We start from the raw sequence: 19,286 nt of genomic DNA on the forward strand, positions 1-19,286 counted from the left end.
ACAGAGGTGACGGTGAGCATGGTCACTGTGTCTCTATGACAGTAACTTAGGACTAAGCTTAACTAACATAAACACCAAAGGCCAGAGCAGGACAGGAGGGTGTGGTGACCCCAGGCTCCGAGGTACACATCATCATCTGTCTCCTCCAAGCCGTACCCACCAGGTTCTGCCCTGCACCCAGGCCTGCAGCCCACCTGCCTGGGTGTATCCACAGGCCCAGCTTCCTCGAGACGTGGGCACCGGGATTCAGTAGGCAGTGGAAGGAAAGAAGAAAGGAAAGTATGGAGGGAGAGCGAATTCCTGCACTTGTCTGGCAAGTCCCTCAGAGCTAACTGTGTCCTTGACAGAGCATGGGTCCTGGGTATGACTGGCTGGGCTGAGGAACTTGATGCCTCCATTTCTTCTTCTAGCTTCTAGGTAGTGACAGTGTCTGGTGCAACAGCTGCGGCTTACAGCACCTGTGGGTACCTCAAAAAACTTGTTTCTTTCTTTTTTGTTTGTTTGGGGTTTTTTGTTTTGTTTTGTTTTTTTGTTTGTGTTTTCCAAGACAGGGCTTCTCTGCGCAGCCTTGGTTGAACTGGACTAGCTTTGTAGACCAGGCCGGCCTCGATCTCACAGAGATCCGTCTGCCTCTGCCTTCCTGAGTGCTAGGATTACAGGTGTCTGTTTGGTTTTTTTATTTGTTTTTTCCAGACGGGGTTTTTCTGTGTAGCCTTGGCTGTCCCGAACTTTGTAGACCCAGGCTGGCCTCGAACTCACAGAGATCCATCTGCCTCTGCCTCCCTGAGTGCTAGGATTAAAGGCATGTGTCACCTCGCCCGGCTTTAAAAAGTTGTTCCATTAGCGCACCCTCCTCAGGGCTGTCCTCTGGTTCCCCACTGAGACCAAGACTGACCTGGACCCTAGCCTGGCACAATAGAGAACCATGGAAGGATTAGAGCAGGAGAGAGTGGCAGCAGAGGGAGGGGGAGAGGGAGAAAGTCCAGCCTGACCGGACCCTTTAAGATGTAATGACTTTATCATGGCCATGAGATGCAAAGGGAGTGGGTGGAGAGGGGTTGGGGAGTGGGAAGGGGGAGGCAGAGGTGGGGAAGGGGGGGAGGGGAAGGGGATAGGGCTATGGGGATGGTGGGGGCAGGGATGGGGGGAGTGATTCTGCCATAGGCTTTTACTTTTAACTCTTTTTTTTGTAGACAGTTTGCAAAGATAGCCACTAGCACTCTCCAGCACCTTTTGTGAGGTGACAGCCCTCCTCGGCACACTCAGAGTTGGATCTACTCCTAATTCCTGGCCTTGTGACCATTTTAGACATACAATGTGTGGCTGAGTTGACACTGCATGCTGTGTGGCCTGGGACTCTCATCCCTTTTGGAATCTGGTCATAACGGAGTGCTAAAAAGGCAGCGAGGATAAAGCTGGGCCCTGCTGTGACAGCCTCACATGACCCACGTGTCCCACTGCAGCTGCACCAGCTGAAGCAAGCAGTCAGAACTGGAATAAATAATGGCTCCTCGCTGCCGTCAGCTACTTGGTGGCTTTAACTCAGGGACAGACAACAGCCATGGCCCCTAAGCACTATCTCTTTTGCCATCTTGCCCTTTCTTCCTTCCTTCCTTCCTTCCTTCCTTTCTTTCTTTATTTTTTTTAAAAATATTTTTATTTAATTTTAATTTATGTGTGTTGGTGTAAGGGTGTCAGATCTTAGAGTTACAGATAGTTGTGATCTGCCATGTGGGTGCTGGGAATTGAACCCAGGTCCTTTCACAGAGCAGGCAGTGCTCTTAACCACTGAGCCATCTCTCCAGCCCCATTGCCCTTTCTTTAAGACCTACCCATGCCCACTTCTTCCAAATCTTGCCTGGGCCAGAAGATAGCATTCCTCTGCCGCCTCCTCCACAATCATTTTATTTTATTTTGAGACAGGATCTCTCTACATAGCCCTGGCTAGCCTAGAATTCACTACGTAGACCAGGACATCCTCGAACCCACAGAGATCCTCCTGCCTCTGCCTTATTCTTGTCCCATCCCATCCCATCTCAATCCCAGGTGCCTGGACAAGGGGCTGAGCACCCATGTCACCCAATTCCTAATTTCTATATATACTCTGCAGCATTCCATGAAGGGCATGGCGTCTGCTCACGGTACCAGAGTGGGCTATCGCAACCCTTATGTCAGTTGCTAAAACTGAGATTTAGAGGCAGTCCCTGAAGACAGGTGGGGCCAGGACTAGGCTCCTAATGCACATTTGTTCAGTGACTGTAGAAGCTGCTCCTATGTGGGAGGGATCTGCTCCTGGTTAGAGAGGAAGGAACAGTCAGGCACTCTTTCAACCCAGCCGTGCCTTGTGCTTGGACTGCAGGTGTAGTATCTCCAACGCAGCAATCCACAGTTCTCCTGGCCAGCGTATGGCCCATCTGGAAACACACAACCACCCATGCCTCATCTCTGACTTTCAATGTCACAGTCTGCCCACAGGCATGTCCTTTCCCTCTCTTTCTGAGGTGGAAGGCTCAGGATGGCCAAGTCAGGAAAGAGGAAAGAAGAGATTGACATATTTCTGTTTGGTTTTTTGAGACAGGTTTTCTCTGTGTAGCCCTGGCTGTCCTGGAATTCGTTTTGTAGAACAGGCTGGCCTCAAACTCAGAGATCTGCCTGCCTCTGCCTCCCTAGTTCTGGGATTAAAGGCGCATGCCATCCCTACCTGGCTTGGCAAGGTCTTCTAAGACCCAGTGCGACCCAACTTCTGAAGAGGTGAGTCTGGGCCAGGAGACAAGGTTAAGGGCTCAAGCTGAGGCTCCAGTCAGCCCCATTGGTTTCGAGAAAGAAAGAGAAGGAAATTAAAACAGAATCCTTTAGTTTATTGAAGTAACACGAACAGAGCTGCCCTTTTGTGCCAAGACAGGGCCTGGAGTTCCCTATACGGAATGCACAAGAATATTCCTGATGGAGTCTAGGTTATGTGAACACTGTGAACACTATGATGACTGTGGCTCCCAGTCATCAGCGCTGGGAAAGAGCGAGACTCAGCGGGATATGGAGACCTACCCTCAGTCCTAGCCACTGCCTGGGAGCTCTTTTCTCCTTAACTGACTTCTGGGCCCCTTTGGTATCCACATCATAGCTCAGGGGACCCAGAATCTGGAAGAAATATAGGTGGATGCCAGGGCATACTTGGCTACTCCTCTCCAGCTCAGAGGGAAGAAAGATACCCAGGGAGCAGGATGGGTGGGGGTGGGGGGGCTCATACAGGGGAGGCCTGGGGTGCTGGTTTCTCTTGCACTGCCCCTCAAGGGTGGGTGAAGAACACTTTTGTTCTCTTTCTCCCTGGTTGCCCTTTGATCATGTTGGAGTGATACCAACTGTGGGTGGAGGCCTCAGATATTATGCTCTGCCTGTCGTCCATGTCCCCCATCCTACGGATAGGCAGACAGGTCAAGGACAGGGAGAGCTCAGGGCATTGGCTGCAGGTGCAAATCTCGGGGCTAGAAGCTGCCTCCTCTTCCACTTTGCCAGCCGGGGCTGGGTTTGTACAAGTCCAGGGTGGCTGTGGAAGTGCACTCAGCCTGGAAGTCCTCTCTAATGGCAGCACTCCTGCAGGCTCTCAGATGCAGCTGTCCTCTGGCCGAGACACTTAGCAGAACTCCAGATGCTGGTCAGCGGGGACATTGAACTTGGGTTTGTGTTCCTCAAAGAGCTTACATAACTCCTTGATATAAAGCTGGTGAAGTCGGTCCACCTCCTCCTCCGTGGGCTGTGGTGTCATCTGTACCTCGATGGGCTTCCCCACTGCACGGGGACAGAAGAGGACAGTGGGTCAGCCTCAGGGACCCTGGGAGTAGGTCATCCCACAGTGTCCACTACCAGCCGTTCCTCCCCTGACTTCAGATACTCTGGAATCTATCTCCCTTCCTCCCACTCCTGCCCCGCTCTCCCTCACCCCGTGTGTGTATATGTCCATGTGCTTGTATACACCCAGGGAGGCCAGAGGTCAATCTCCAGGATCGTTCCTCAGATGCCATCAATCATATTTATGGACACACAGTCTTTCATTGGCCTGGGACTAATCGATTAGGCTTGGCTAGCTATCTAGTGAACCCCAGGGAGCCTTCTGTCTCTACTTCCCCAGTGCTGGGATTCAAAGCCAACCCCACCCCCCAGCTTTTTCCATGAGTACTGGGGGTTTCAAACTCAGGTGTTCATGCTTGCACTTTACCCACAGAGCTGCCTCCCCTCCCTCAGGTAATAAGTTCTAAGGTTTTAAGGCAACTCATTCCCAGACTCTCAGTATACTGACAGCCAGCCTTCAATATACTACTAGGCAGTATGCTTGCACTTTACACGCATTCTCTCCCTTTAATCCCAGGCAAACGAAGTAATGTATCCAAGTAACCGGGTGGAGGCAGCACTCAGATCACACTTCACCCCCAGGGGGTTATGTGATTCTGAGAGTTCAAAGTGGCAGGATTGGAGGTGCCCGCACTTCTAGACTAGGATGGGGGATGTTGTAGCTCAGACTGCCCTTCTTCTTCTCCTTCTTCTTCTTCTCCTCCTCCTCCTCCTCCTCCTCCTCCTCCTCCTCCTCCTCCTCCTCTTCTTCTTCTTCTTCTTCTTCTTCTTCTTCTTCTTCTTCTTCTCTGTCATGTGATGCTCCCTGCTTACAGGTATCAGGAAGACTCTCATAAAGCTTCTACGTCTGCGTGACTGGGAAAGCAGTAGTGCCCTCTTCTCTTGGAGCTATTTCTGGGGCGGGGGGAGGGGGGAGGCGGTTGGCAGCAGCAGCAGCAGCAACCACATTCAAATACACGAGGACATCGCCATGCAACCTAGTAAAGGCCAAACGCGTGCCCAACTAACAGGTGGATGGGTGGGCGGACAGATGGGTAGATAGGTGATGGGTGTGTGGGGGAAGCTGAAGTGAATGGAAATGAATGGAGTTCTTCCTGCAAATGTTGTCAGAATGAGACCCCAAGAAGAAAACAAAAGAGATGGGCAAATAGCTGAAAAGTTGTATTGTATTATACACCAAAGCTCATGTTAATTTCTTACGGAAAGAGCCCTCCACTGCCCCCCCAGTCTAAGTCAGAGTCTATTGATTATTAGTTGGTGCACATATTTTTAAAACTTTCCTTCTTGCACATGATTCTGTGTGTCTGTGTGCACGTGTGAGCATATGTGAAGCCCAGAGGTCAGTGTCGAACAATTTCCTCAGGCATGCCTCATCCTGTTTTTTTGAAACAAGGTCTCTCACTAAACCTGGAGCTTGTCAACTGGTAGACTGCTAGTCAGCATGAGCACGCCCTAAGATCCTTGTATTTTGGTGCCCTCAGCCTGGTGCCCCACTACCATGCCTTGTACACAGCTTTTATATGGGCACTGGGGCATTGAACTCACACTTGCTCAGCAAGCATTTTATCTGTCAAGCCATCTCCCCAGGTCTGCACTGAATTTCATTTATTTATTTAGTTTTTTTCTTTTTTTTTTTTTCTTTCTTTTAAGATTTGTTTATTTATCAGATCCCATTATAGATGGTTGTGAGCCACCATGTGGTTGCTGGGAATTGAACTCAGGACCTCTGGAAGAGCAGTCAGTGCTCTTAACCTCTGAGCCATCTCTCCAGCCCCCTATTTTGGTTTTTTTCAAGAGAGGGTTTCTCTGTGTAGCCTTGGCTGTCCTAGACTTGCTTGGCAGACCAGGCTGACCTTAAATTCACATAGATCTGCCTAGCTCTGTCTCCAAGTGCTGGGATTACAGGCGTGTGCCACCATGTCCAGCTAAAGATTTGTATTTACTTTATGTATAAGAGTGCTGTATCTGCATGTGCACCTGCACACCAAGAGAGGGCACCAGATCATATTACAGATGGTTATGAGCCACCATGTGGTTGCTGGGAATTGAACTCAGGACTCCTGAAGCAGCAGACAGTGCTCTTAATACTGGCTAAGCCAGCCCCTCTGCACTGACTTTTAACATCTCTGGTCTCTGCTTTCTTTTCACAAGCCTCATTAGATCTTCTGGGTCACAATTAAACCCTCCTTCTCTGGCCTAGGAAAAGGTCAGAAACCAGTTACAACCTCAGCTCTGTCCCCCAAAGGCAATGTGAGTTTTGGGAAGTTATTTAACTTCTTTGAGCCTCATTTTACAGCAATGAAATGGAGATAATAATCCCTTCCTCAAAGGTTGCTAGCACAAACCAAGCTTCGTACAGCAAAGGGTGGGTGTAAATCTAACACATGGCAGGTGCCCTGCCCTCTCTTTTTCAGAATGAGTACTTGGCCAGCAGCACATCTCTTTGAGGGTTAGTACTCAGCCAGCAGTACCTCTCTTTGAGGATGGGTACTCAGCCAGCAGTACCTCTCTTTGAGGATGAGTACTCAGCCATCAGTGCCTCTCTTTGAGGATGAGTACTCAGCCAGCAGTACCTCTCTTTGAGGATAAGTACTCAGCCAGCAGTACCTTTGTGTCTGATCCAGCTCTTATCCCAGACTGCTTCCCAACAGGGTATATGGATCCCTGTCTAGAATGTGAGCCTTGAGGACAGGAGAATTTCCTGCCCATCCTCAGTTCCCTTGCAGCATCCAGCCCAGGCGCTGTCCCTGAAGCCTGCCCTGCCCAGTCTGGATCGCAGCTCACCTATGGTGGTGATGGGCTGGCGGAAGGGCATGAGGCCGAAGCTGTACTGGAAGACACCTCGGCCGTGGAAGAGAGGGAGGGAGATGCCCATGATCTTCTGTAGCCGGTTCTGGATGCAGCGTAGCCAGGTGCCAGAGGCGTTCTCAACTTGGTTAAACAGGTTGTTCTCCCCAAAGGAGAAGACAGGCACAAGAGCTGCCCTGGAGGGACACAGGAGAGGAAGGATGGAAGAACTCAGGAAGGCACACATGGAAAGGTCACCTAGTGGGGACTCAGCAGCCAGCAACTGAAGCAGACCAGCCTTGACCCCTCTCTGACCATCAGAGATCCTCTTCAGGCCCCTGGTCTCTCATGTGGCTACCATGATGGTTACACCCCAATGTTCTAGAACATTCTCCAGGATGTAAAGCATTTTCACTTTTCCCCTAGAGAAATCTTCTTGTGCCAGCTAGCTTGACTTCCTCGAAGATGCTTCTCCCCATGGTGGGATAGCAAGCAGTAAGGTCTCAGTCCCATTCTCCCAGATTCCCCAAGGGCTCAGGGCTCACACCAGCGGCAGGAAATGTCCTCTCTCACCTAGCGCCACTGATTACCCTGTCCCCTTTATGGAACCAAATCTAGAAACTCGGCTGTGAGACACCAACTTACAATTTTCATTGTATGGACTGGGAATCTCCTTACCAAAATAAACGCTACAATCATCTTTGCTGACTCCCCCCAAAAATACAAACCTCCAACTGACCCACAGCGTTGTCCCCAGAGTCCCATACCCGTGTATCAGAGCGAGCCTGACGAAGCCCTTGCGGTTCTGCAGCAGCAGTCTATAGGCTCCCGGCCTGGCGTCCAGTGCCTCCTTGGCGCCACCAACGATGATGGCTAGCAAGTTCCCGCCGCCCTTCCTGTTCAGAATGTGACCAGCACTCACTTTTTCTGATGTGACCAGCCCTGGGGAGAGAGCAAGGTGGGTCAGATACCAGGTGAAAGGGGCAGGACTGTGAAAATGGGTGCAACCCAAGAAAGAGACCATCAGCGATGTCCACAGAAGCCAGGATTTCCTCCAACAACACATCAACGTCAGCATCCTCCTCCTCCCATGCCCTCATGGGCTTTCCTAGCACAGCAACACGGGAAGTTCTTCTTTGGGTCTAGCCTTTGCTCTTACTAAACAAGAATTTGGAAGAAACATAGAACTGATGACAGCCTCCTCCCAGATTCCCCCCTACCCACCCAGCAGCCTCATCTTCCTGAACTACCTGGGGCTGGGGTGAGGACACTCACCCCCGGACATGATGTAATCCCGGAAGAAGGGGGCCCGGAACCACAAAGTCAGCATCATCAGGTAAGGGCGGATGCCTGGGAAGAGCTTGGTAAAGCCAGTGCTTTCAGTGCACAGGTTGAGAAAGGCTCCAGCCGCCAGGACTCCGTGGGGGTGGAAGGCTGCAATGTAGTTCCGGGAAGGGTCCAGCTCAGCCGTCTTAACCAACTGCAAGAAACAGCAAACTGGTGACGAACAGCAGGCCCCGTGTGTCAGTCCAGGACTCTGAGTCTCAGGTTCTTCATGAGACTGAGCATCCAGGAGGGTTCCACATAGAGAGGTGGTGTGTTGGGGACAGTGTGGGACACAGGGGTGCCCACAGACTGGGTGCTGGCTTTGGGCAAATTGTTCACTGGATGCCTATGTACGAAGTTAGAACATTTGGCCCTGTCCCAGGAAGGCCCTGTCCCTTCTGTTGAGAGACTCAGGTGAAAAGAGTAGGTGCTGTGATGGTTTGAATGGCAATAGCTCCTGTAGGCTCGTGTATTTGAGTGCATGGTCCCTAGCTGTTGGGACTGTTGTGGGAAGGATCAGGAGGCGTGGCCTTGGTGGAGGAGGTGTGGCCTTGGTGGAGGAGGTGTGGCCTTGGTGGAGGCGGTGTGTCACTGGAAGAGGACTTTGAGTTCTCAAAAGCCCACACCAGGCCCAGTCTGACTTTCTCTCTGCCTCCAACTGGTGGGAAAGCTCTCAGCTATTGCTCCAGGGTCATGCCTGCCAGCCTGCCACCACGCTTCCTGTCATGATGACTGTGGACTAACGCTCTGATACAGTGAGCAAGTCCCTAGTTAAATGTTACCTTTTATAGACTGTCTTGGTCATTGGTGTCTCTTCAGAGCAATAGAAAAATAGCTAAGACGGAAGTGAAGGATATGAGGGCCACATGGGGGTGACCCCATGCTGCCACACCCCATCTTAACTTCAGTCAAGAAACAAGTTGGCCCATGCACTTTAGGGGTGAATGGTCACAAGACAGATCAGGAACAAATCTTGAACTGTTTGAGCTATTTGGCAGAACATGTGAACCTGAGACTGGCTCTAGTCCCTCGAGTGTCTCTGCTGTCCCAAGGCCGGCCCCTCACGCCAACTTTATCCACCCTCTTTCCTATACCACGGCAGAAACTTACCCTGGCTGGTCAAGCCTGAACTATCAGGGGACCCAGAGCCCAGAGTAACCAGCAGAAAGAGAGTGAGAGCCACGTGATTTTGAACAGCTCTAGGTGACATGGAAGGGGCTGAGGAGATGGCTCAAGTGTGTGAAAGCACTTGCTGTGCAAGTGTGAAGGCTTGCGTCAGGCCACTAGAGCCCATGTCAAAGTCAGGTGCACAGCGCGAATGGCTACCACAGTGAGATGGGGTATCCCTACAAGCTGGGGGGCCAGCTACCCTGGTGCATACAGAGAGGAAACAACAGAGACCCTGTCACAAATTAGGTGCAAGGTGAGGACGAATTCCTTAGGTTGTTCTCTGATTTCCATTGGTGGGCCATGACACCTACAGACACCCACAGAGGAAGAGACAGACAGACAGTCAGACAGACAGACAGGAGCATGTGCGCACGCATGTACACACACACACACACACACACACACACACACACACACACACACACACACACTCACACACACACACACTGTTCTGCTTGGCTGGTATCCATGTCTGGTGGTACCCATATCCTCACTGCTGGAGGCCATGTTATAGGTGGGACCAGTCCCTTCCCCACTCTGCCAGGAATCTGTTTTCTGCTTCTCAGTGCCCTGTGCTCTGGGATCCACAGCTAGGGAGTGAAGAACAGCCCATAGGCCCCTGGCTGATCGCTGTGCAGGAGGCTACTGCGTGGTAAGGCTGGCAGCAGGGACCTTGCACCACCTCCCCACAGCCTCCGCCTCCCCCCCCCCCACCCCCTTCTGGGAGAGGCAGCCCTTTCCACCAGCTAAGCCTTACCAGTTGAGCGGTCATCCTGACAGGGAGCTGGCCCTCACGGCAGCTGTCTCACTGGGGATTCTTTGTGTGTTGTTGTTGTGGTAGTGGTGGGTTTTTTGTTTGTTTGTTTGTGTGTGTTTTGTTTTGTTTGTTTTTGGTTTTTTGAGACAGGGCTTCTCTGTGTAGCATTGGCTGTTGTGGATTTGTTTTGCAGATGGGGCTGGCCTTAAACCCATCTCTGATGAGTTCTTTTTACTGCCTCTGGGGCCATAGAAAGAAGCCACCTCTGCTGGGAGGTGGTGGCATTCACCTGTAATCCCAGTACACAGGGGTCAGAGGCAGGCCGATCTCGGTGAGTTTGAAGCCAACCGGGCCTACAGAGTGAGTTTCAGGACAGCTAGGGCTACACAGAGAAACCCTGTCTTGAAAAACCAAAAGAAAGAAAGGAAGGAAGGAAGAAGGGAAGAAAAAAGGCAGCACTTCCAAGCCAATCCTGTCCTGACATGTCACCTGGATCCCACTGCAGGACAGGGAGCCCTAGAGTCCAGAAGCTCTACTCAGTATTGTGCCAGACTGTCTCCTTGGTGCCTCAGTTGCTCCTTGTTAACAGGCCAGTGGTAATGCTTCCCTGACAGGCTTGTTACAGGTTCCCAGGAGGCAAGGAAAAAGAGGAGACTTGAAGTACACTGGCCCTACCGCAGCTAGACACCAGAACTCCTCGTTTTCTATTGGTCTCTTCCGTATACCAGAAGCCCCAGTCTTTGAAAGTGTGTGGCTTAGCCGGGCGTGGTGGCGCACGCCTTTGATGCCAGCACTCGAGAGGCGGAGGCAGGTGGATCGCGGTGAGTTCGAGGCCAGCCTGGTCTACAAAGTGACTCCAGGACAATCAAGGATACACAGAGAAACCCTGTCTCGGAAAAAAGAAAAAAGAAGAAGAAGAAATAAAGAAAGAATGTGTGGCTTAGCCAAGGGAGCCCATATCCCTTCTGACTCACTTTCTTTCTCTGCCACCTTGGTAAATACCAAGCTCTTCTCCATCTCTTGGGGTTGCCTGCTCTGAACAGTGTGTAAATGAAGCCACACACATATAACCTTTGAAACTGGCTTCTTGGACTTACTGGCATGTGTTCAAGGTCTCTCTCATGCTGTGACACAAGTCAAACTTCACTCATTTTATGACCAAATAATATCCCATCGTATGAACGGATGGTTATTTTTGTTCGTTTATCGGCTGATGAGAACTTGTGTGCTTTCTACTTTTCGGCTCTTATGAGCAACATGGCCCTGAATATGTATGAACGTGTTTTCAGTTCTCAAGGAAGGTCCTAAAATATTACTTTTGATGGCAAAGCCCCCCCCCTTCCATGCCTGCACAGAAGACCCTGACGTCACACAACGCTCTATCGCACTGGCTCAGCCCTGTCTCTCCACATGTGCCCTGAGCCTTCTCAGGCCCTCCTGTGGCTCACATGCTCCAAGGTCCACTGTCCTCTTGGCTCTTTTAGGGCACACAGAGAACCTGGACTGCTGGCTTGTAACACTTGCCTGGGCCCTAGGGGCCGGCTGCAGCGTGATAGCCCCATTGCACAAGTGAGCAAACGGAGGGCAGAGGCAGTAAGAGAGCTGCCCAGAAGCACAGAGGTGACTTGGATCAGAGACCTGCCACCTCCTGCAGAGAGCACAGGAGGGAGCCAGAAAGCCTTTGCTTCAGGACACTTCAGGCACTCAGGACTCACTTTGGAACTTTCTAGTCAACTTTGCAAAATCCAGGACTGTAGGTTCCCCCCTCTCAGGCTTCTGCACTGGCAGCCTATTCAAGTGCCCCAGGGCAAGCGGATCAATATCTCCATGCAGGCAAAGTGGCTCGTGACCCACTTATGCACCTAGATTACTTGGCAGGAAGACAGGATTTGACTTAGTAGATCTGGTGCTGGCCTTAGGTGTGAGTGCCGTGTGTGTGTGTGTGTGTGTGTGTGTGTGTGTGTATGTGTGTGTGTGTGTGTGTGTGTGTGTGTGTCTGTGTGTCTGTGTGTCTGTGTCTGGTTGGGTGGGTACATGTGTGTATGCAGGGCCTGGAGCAACCTCCCTGTAACCTCCATCAATGCCGGATGGATGGACAAAGAAAAGGTTGGGTATTCTATTGCCCCTGCTTATAATTCCCTGTGTGGCCCTGAGTCTGGATTTGGCCTCCCCAGATGCTCAGTTAAATTCTCTGGCCCACTCACTGCCGTCTGTGGGTGTGTTCCCTCATTTTTAAGCTATACTCTCTCTCCATCTTAAACATCTTGAAATCAAGATACATCTCACAGGTGCATTTTTTTGTTTTTTGTTTTTTTTCTTTGTTTGTTTTTAGGTTTTCGAGACAGAGTTTCTCTGTGTAGCCTTGGCTGTCCTGGGCTAGCTTTGTGGACCAGGCTGACCTTGAACTCGCAGTGATCCACCTGCCTCTGCCTTCCGAGTGCTGGGATTCCATGCCTGGCCTCAGTGGTGAATCTTATGGTAACACGGCTAACACAGAGAGACCCTATCCCAAAAAAAAAAAAAAAAAAAAAAAGATTCACCACTGAGACTATTAAAGAGTTGAAGGCACGCAAGGCTGTACCAGACCCGGGAGCTGGAAAGAGTACCTGAGTGGATGAGCAGTCCCAGCACTGATTTGGTGCCAGGAATGGTGTACACACCAACCCACTCTGCCCTCCATCGTCATCCCTGAGAGCAAATTTGGTGCCAGTGCCCTAGTGTAGAGAGGAGGAAACTGAGACTTGCCGTCTTTCTCTGGCTCATACAGCTACTGCAGCATCAGAGCGTGGCTTGAGCCTAGGCACCCGGGCTCCAGATGCAAAGCCCCACCACCACCCCGAGTGAGAGAGGTGGTGGGGACTGATGAAGTGGGGCTGGGCTCCAATTAGGCCCCCTGCCCTGGTAGCATGGCTTCTGTTTGGAGAGCTGGGATGGCAAAGGTGAAAAAGAGGGCCAGATAAGAGCTCAGACCCAGGCTGTTGCAAAGGTGGGTTTTAGTCCAAGGAAGGGCGCACCGTGGAGCCACTGGAATGCAGAAAAAGAGAGGCTGGGTAAGGGCAGAGGGAAGGGCAGGAGGAGCCACAGGGGGCAGGTTCTGGAGTGGTAGTCCCAACTAAGGGGAGCACGTACATCACCTCCCCGTCCCTGCTGTCTAAGGACATTTTGGGTTGTCACAGCCGAAGATGGAGGCCTGGTACTTAGGAGGTCATTGCCAGGGTAAGAACAGTGAGAACAGTGGACTTACCTAGTCCCGCTTATCAATAGGGATTGGGAAAAAGTCTCCTAGAAGCTACTTGCTGGGAGGGACAGGGGCAGGACGAGGGCGGGGTTAAGTGGTGGTCTGCAATGTCCCAAGCTGACCCCAATAATGATCTATGGGGTGTGCGCAGCATTTCCTGACCCCAGGTCAGGGTCCCGGTCACGGAACTTGGTCCCTACCAAGGTCTTGGCTGGTGTAGGCAGTGTTTATTCTGGATGATGAAATCTCCACCGGGACACCCAGATCCTGGGCCCATTTTTCACCCCACATAAACTCCCTGACTCCCCACCAGAGAATCAGTAAAGATGACTTGGAAAACTCCATGGTACAGGCACACTGTCCTAATTTTGTTTGATATTTTTTGGTTTGATAATTTTGTTTGATTTTTTTTTTTTTGTAAAATTGTAGTAAATAATCAAAACGTAAAAAGTCATTAGAAGACCACTGCATTTGATGGGGAATGCAGAGTGCAGAGGCTTGTGTGTGTGTGTGTGTGTGTGTGGGTGTGGGTGTGGGTGTGTGGGTGTGGGTGTGTGTGTGTGGGTGTGTGTGTGGGTGTGTGTGTGTGTGTGTGTGTGTGTGTGTGTGTGTGTGTGTGTGTGTGTGTGTGTGTGAGGCCGCAGTGCAGCAGAGCTGGGAAAGAAAAGTGGCTAGAACCAGAGGGAGGGTATCCTGTCAGGTCAGTGGAAAAGAGATTCTCTAAAAGAATACAGCGCACTGGTGCTCACTGCCATCCCAGGCCAGGCACATCCTAAGACACCAGCATCACTCCCTCTGCTGTCCACTCACAGGTATTGCCTGCCCCTGGAAGGGCTTCAGCAAGGAGCCTGGGTTAGGGAAAAAAACAACACTCGAGTTTCTGCAAATCCGGCGGTGGAGAGCCCCCTGGCTGTGGAAGGATCAGGAAGACGGCGATCCTCCTCGTTATCACGTTTGTCAGTCCTGCAGTCAGAAATCCAAGTGGACAGAGGCCATGTCCTCCAGAGCCTGGGGCTACTCAGAGCTGGAAAATACCAGTTCTGGTCAGTAGCCACTAGTGGGCACTAGTGTCCTGAGCTGCCTCTCAAGCTACAACTCTTTGGCTTTGGTCGCACTGAGCAACAGGATCCTGCTCAGGTCTTGGGCTGAGTTCCTGTGCGGATCCCTTTGCAGAAAGGCTTTCCCCTGGTGAGTTTAGAACTTAGGTCACCAAAGAAAAGTAAAGACAGAGGCAGAATCTGCAAGACGCAGCAAGAGCCCAGAACTAACCAAGCTTCCTTTGGTCTGTACTTGATGCCAGTTACACCTCTTCAGGGTACAGGTCACACACACTTCTGGAGAACTCTGACCTTCCCTGACACAGGGGCTGGAGAGAGGCGAGGCAGAGAAGGGAGTTCAGAGTCACAGCTCAGAGGTCCTGGGGTGGGGACTGGGGACTCTGCCCAAGATATGCCCATGGCTGCTCTTGGGTCCCAACAAGCTGTGCTGTGCTTGGAGCTCCTGGAGGGGGTCCCTGAATAAACAAATCTGAGGGGTGGAGGTGACTGTCACTCATCTGAGTCCCCCAAGCCAGTCCACACTCTCTCACCTTTGATACTAAGTTGTTTGATGCCTTTGATTGACAATCTCTGCTAGCCCCTCCCTGTTTCCTGCCAGCCCCCTTGGCACTGCTCACTGGAAAGCTAGAGGCTCCTCCATACCGTGGTCACTCAGCCTTTGTCAAACCTTCTGGGGCCCTGGGACTCTCAAAAGGGCACAGGGTGGTCCTTGACTGGAGCCCCCACTATGCAAGCAAGTTGCCTCACCTCTGTGACCCTCTTCCTTCACCCCTCCCCCCTTGCTAGCTGCAGACTTGAGTCCTGGACTGAAGACAGAGGGAGGACTCAGCATGGGGAAGAAGTGAGGCTGGGGTGAAGGTCAGAGTGGCCAGGTTCCAGGCAGTATCCTACTGACTCAGTGATACGGTGTGAGAGCAGCTATGAATTAGATGCTCCTAGCATCTGGACCATCAGTTTGAATTCACATTGTCCCGGATGGTATTACAGTATCATTTTGTTTGTTTTTCTTCTTTAATGATTTATTCATTTGTACTTTATGTCCGTCGGTGTTTTGTCTGTGTGTACGTCTGTGTAAGGGTGTCAGATCCTTTGGAACTGGAGTTACAGACAGCTGTGAGCTGCCATATGGGTGCTAGGAATTGAACCGGGGTCTCTGGAAGAAAAGTCAGTGCTCTTAACCACTGAGCCATCTCTCCAGACCCTGGTGTTTTTTTGTTGTTTGTTTGTTTGTTTGTTTGTTTGTTTTTAAGGAAGGGTCTGTCTTTATAGATCTGGCTGTCCTGGAACTCACTACCAGCCCAGACTAGCCTTGAACCCACAGAGCTCCTCCTGCCTCTGCCTTCTAAGTGCTGGGATTAAAGTTGTGTGCCACCACGCTCAGCCATCTCTATCTTAAATGTGACCAGAGTAGAAGCACAGAGAGACTGGGTAGCCCACCTCAGGTCACGCTGCCACTGCATGGCAGCTCTGGATTGGTATCTAGTCTGTCTGGCTCCATAAGCCGTGCTCTAACTGCCCAGGCCTGGCCTTGCATCCCAGCCGGCTCCTCACCCCACCAGCACTGCCTGGGTCCCTCAGGGTTCATCCCATCTGTCCCACTGAAGCCCCAGGGTCTGCTCAATCAACTTCAGGAACCTGCTCCACTCAGAACCGACCTTCAAGTCCAAGGCCACATGTTCACAATGACCCAAATGTGCCATGAAGCAGAGAAGCCAGGATTTGAAGACACTCAAGGAAAGAGGTGTCACGCTGCTTGCTGATCCTTAGGGACACTGAGGCCAGCATGGGCCGCCAAGCCTTGCCTAAGAACATACAGCCTGCCAGTGGTAAGGGAGGCTGGATTCTGAGGCAGTCCTACGCTAGTGCAGAAACATTAAGTCTGTAAGAGAGTTTGCTGTGTGACTCAGGTCACATCACATCCTTGAGTCCCCTATCTGCTGAGTGTAATGTGGGGGTGAATGATCTCTTAAGACCTACTGTTTGTCACATTACCCAGAACCTTGGCTGCTGATGGCTTTGCTCCTAAAGGACACAGTCCCTTCAAGCCACATTTATTCATCAGTGACCATATTGGTCCCAGGTCCTACAGCCAGAGAGAAGCTGTGCTCTTCCACGGGCATTGCCCAGGCGTCTGACTCCCAGCCAGCCTTCTGCTCCACAGACCTCCTATCCCCACAGAGATGAGCGACCCAGGGGACCTTTGACCCCCCCCCCCCAAAACCTGGTACTCACAGAGGCAGGGAAGTAATCCTTCATGTAAGTCCAGATGGCCCAGCGCCTGAAGAATTGGATGGGCCGGCCTCCCCGCCGCGGCGTGTCCCAATCCAGGTACCACCAGGTGGCATATAGGACAGACAGGAGCCAGAACCTTGTGAATAGGAGGCCGATGAAGATGGCGATACAGATCTGGGCTGGGAAAGAAGCCAAAGAGTGAGAGCTGCAAGGAAGGCAGGTAAAACCCCAACTTAGCTCTTCCATGACTGTGACCCCAGGCCAGCAGCACCCCCCACACATATCAGCAGCACCCCCACACATACCAGCAGCACCCCCACTCCGGCAGCACCACCCTATCTGGCACACACTATTGGGAAGAGAACAGCTTCCATGCCTCAGACATCAGGGCATGCCACACTGGCACGGGCCCAGTCTAAAGGCATTTACCCCAGTACTTACACCAGAGGTCTCAACCTACGCTGCTCCCGCCCCCCTGGAAAGCCATATGCTCTGACCAGTGCTCAACAAATAGAGCCATGCGTTGAACTAACTTCTGCCTTCTACCTTCGGGGATCCCAGAGGAAAAGGAGACACTCTCCTTTCCAGCCCTCTTCTTCTCCATCCTCAGTCAAAGCTAAGTCCTTTCTAAGGCCCTGGCATGGCTTCTGATTGCTGCAAGGCATGGCCTGGCAGCTCAGCCTGCCATCGGCTGTGTGAGCTGCCACTGTCTCTTCCTGTTCTTGCTCCACCTTACCCGCTTACACAGCTAGTGTGTCCCAAACCCTGCCCATTCTGCTTTGTGTGCTGTGGGGACATCATCTGGTTACCCTGGGGCACAGCAAGGCAAGGGCCAGGATGAATGGAGAAGTCTGTCTTGTCTGTGGTGCTATAAGCCTCACTTCAAGCAGATCCTGCGCATCTCAGATGCAGCGGCTCCACGGGGCCAGGCTCCCTCACCAGCGCAATGCCTCATTCATTAGCTGGTGGCTTTCTTTTCAGTGTCATGATCAAGCCCACAGAGCCATCCCTGCCACCAAGCCACACCCAGCCCCTGACTTCTTCTTTTTGTTTGCTTGTTTTTCCTGTAAAGTGGGGACTCAGGTATCCCAGGCTGGCCTCATCCTCCCTGTGTAGCCAAGGGTGACTTTGAACTTCCAATCCTTCTGCCTCTGCCTCTCAAATACTGGGATTATAAGTGTCAACCAAGCCTGGGTTATGCAGAGTTGAGGATCCAACCCAGGGCCTTGTACATGCTAGGCAATCACTCTACCAACTGAGCTACATCCGTAGGCCTCAGATTCTTTTGTTTGTTTGGTTTTGGTTTTTAAGACAAGGTTTCTTTGTGTAGCCTTGGCTGTCCTGGAACTCACCTTGTAGACCAGGCTGGCTTCAAGCTCATGAAGATCCTGCCTGCCTCTGCCTCCTCAGTGCTGAGATTAAAGGCGTGCGCCACCATACCTTGCTGGGGGAGGGGGGCACTTGACCAATGTGAACAATGAAGATTTAGAAGTCGGAGGGTAAGAGGGCATAGATTGGGGCCACGTATGCTCATTCTGCGTGGTGCATCTACAAGGTGCCAACTGCTGGTGGACAAGCCACGACCAACCAATAAAATCTTGTCCCTGTGAAGCTATCTTTTCAGTGTTGTGTTTGGGGAGCTTTTTGTTTTGTTCTGAGGCGGGTTGGTCTTTGTTTGGCATTTGTGTGTGGGTTCATTTCTGTGTGGAGTGTGCATATGTATGACGTCGGGAATCTTCATCCACCTGCCCATCACATTATCCCATCATTTCCTACTTTATTCTCATTTGAACCCAGAGCCCACAAGTACCGGCTAGTCTAGCCACCCTGCTCCGGCATCCTCTGCCTCTGCCTTCTAAGAGCTGAAATTACTGGCGAGCTGCCAGGCCATCCCAGCATTTACATTCGGTCTGGGGATCTGAACTCTGATCTTCTTGCTTGCACTGAGTCATCCCTCCCAGGACCTACTCTAAAGTTTTTGATTCTAGTAAAATGTAGTGAACATAAAGTGTATCACCTCATACAGCTCAGTGTCATTAGGTACATGTTCTGTGCACCCATTGTCACCAGAACTCTTTGTGTTCCCAAACAGAAACTCTCTCCACACACATGAGACACTGCCCCCCCCATGACCCCCTCTCTAGCCCCTGGGAGGCACCCACCCACTCTCACTATGACTCTCACTGCACCAGGCACAACCATGGTATAAGCTCATAGGAATTTACCCTTTTCCCATTATTGTCCCACTGTGTGTATTTTTGCTTCCCCTTCAATAGATACTTATATTAAATCCATGTTGTCCTTTGTTTAAATGCCATGAAATTATTTACAAATACCCAAAACAGGATTCATATACAAACCCAGACAAATGGTGTCTTTGGAAAAACCGGAAGAGAAGACAGTTACAGCCAGCACTGTGAGGGACAGTCAGCCCCTCTAGGTGTCTGCCTGCCTTCCTTTCTTCCTGGGCCCTCTAAGACAGGACCAGCAATGGTTTGTGGCTTTGTTACTTTCTGTTTGTCTTAAATATTTTCAGGGACGTTTGTAGAGGGCTTGGAATCAAGCGCCGGCGTGAGTAGGAACAGAGGCCCACATGGATGTGGTGGCACCAGAGGGGACAGAAAGGTCCTCCAAGCAGGAGACAAGGAGGGAGGAAGGCTGACACCAACTTCCTCCTTTTCATTAAAATTTTTGCACTGGGAAAAAAAAAGCAGCTGCTGCAGTAATGCGTATCTGTAATCAAGGCTCTTGGAAGCTGAGGCAGGAGGATTGCAAATCCAGGCCAAGCCTCAGCTCCCCCCACCCCCGCCCCGGACATCTGTGTACACATGTGCATGTATAGATGCCTGGTTGTGTGAGTGCGCAATTCTCA

At 51.4% G+C, this 19,286-nt stretch overlaps 1 protein-coding gene across 4 annotated transcripts in view; it reads right to left on the bottom strand.

Moving 5' to 3' along the window:
• Nucleotides 1–2,837: 2,837 nt before the first annotated feature.
• MOGAT2 (monoacylglycerol O-acyltransferase 2) overlaps nucleotides 2,838–19,286 on the bottom strand; it is a 23,102-nt gene continuing 6,653 nt past the window's right edge. The window contains exons 2-7 of one of the 4 annotated variants that reach the window (XM_084774027.1): nucleotides 16,415–16,593; nucleotides 7,909–8,113; nucleotides 7,401–7,575; nucleotides 6,631–6,830; nucleotides 3,610–3,786; nucleotides 2,838–3,064 (exon numbers count right to left, since the gene is read on the bottom strand). In XM_084774027.1, the coding sequence (XP_084630153.1) occupies nucleotides 3,632–3,786; nucleotides 6,631–6,830; nucleotides 7,401–7,575; nucleotides 7,909–8,113; nucleotides 16,415–16,593 (914 nt within the window). In that variant the 3' untranslated portion in view covers nucleotides 2,838–3,064; nucleotides 3,610–3,631. Of the gene's footprint in view, nucleotides 3,787–6,630; nucleotides 6,831–7,400; nucleotides 7,576–7,908; nucleotides 8,114–16,414; nucleotides 16,594–16,960; nucleotides 17,095–19,286 lie in introns of those variants that run through there. The other 3 variants (XM_084774028.1, XM_084774029.1, XM_084774026.1) reach the window with 3 other exon arrangements.

The sequence above is a fragment of the Acomys minous genome (assembly GCF_964271855.1).
Source record: "Acomys minous genome assembly, chromosome: 2".
In the NCBI taxonomy this organism is placed as follows: Eukaryota; Metazoa; Chordata; class Mammalia; order Rodentia; family Muridae; genus Acomys; species Acomys minous.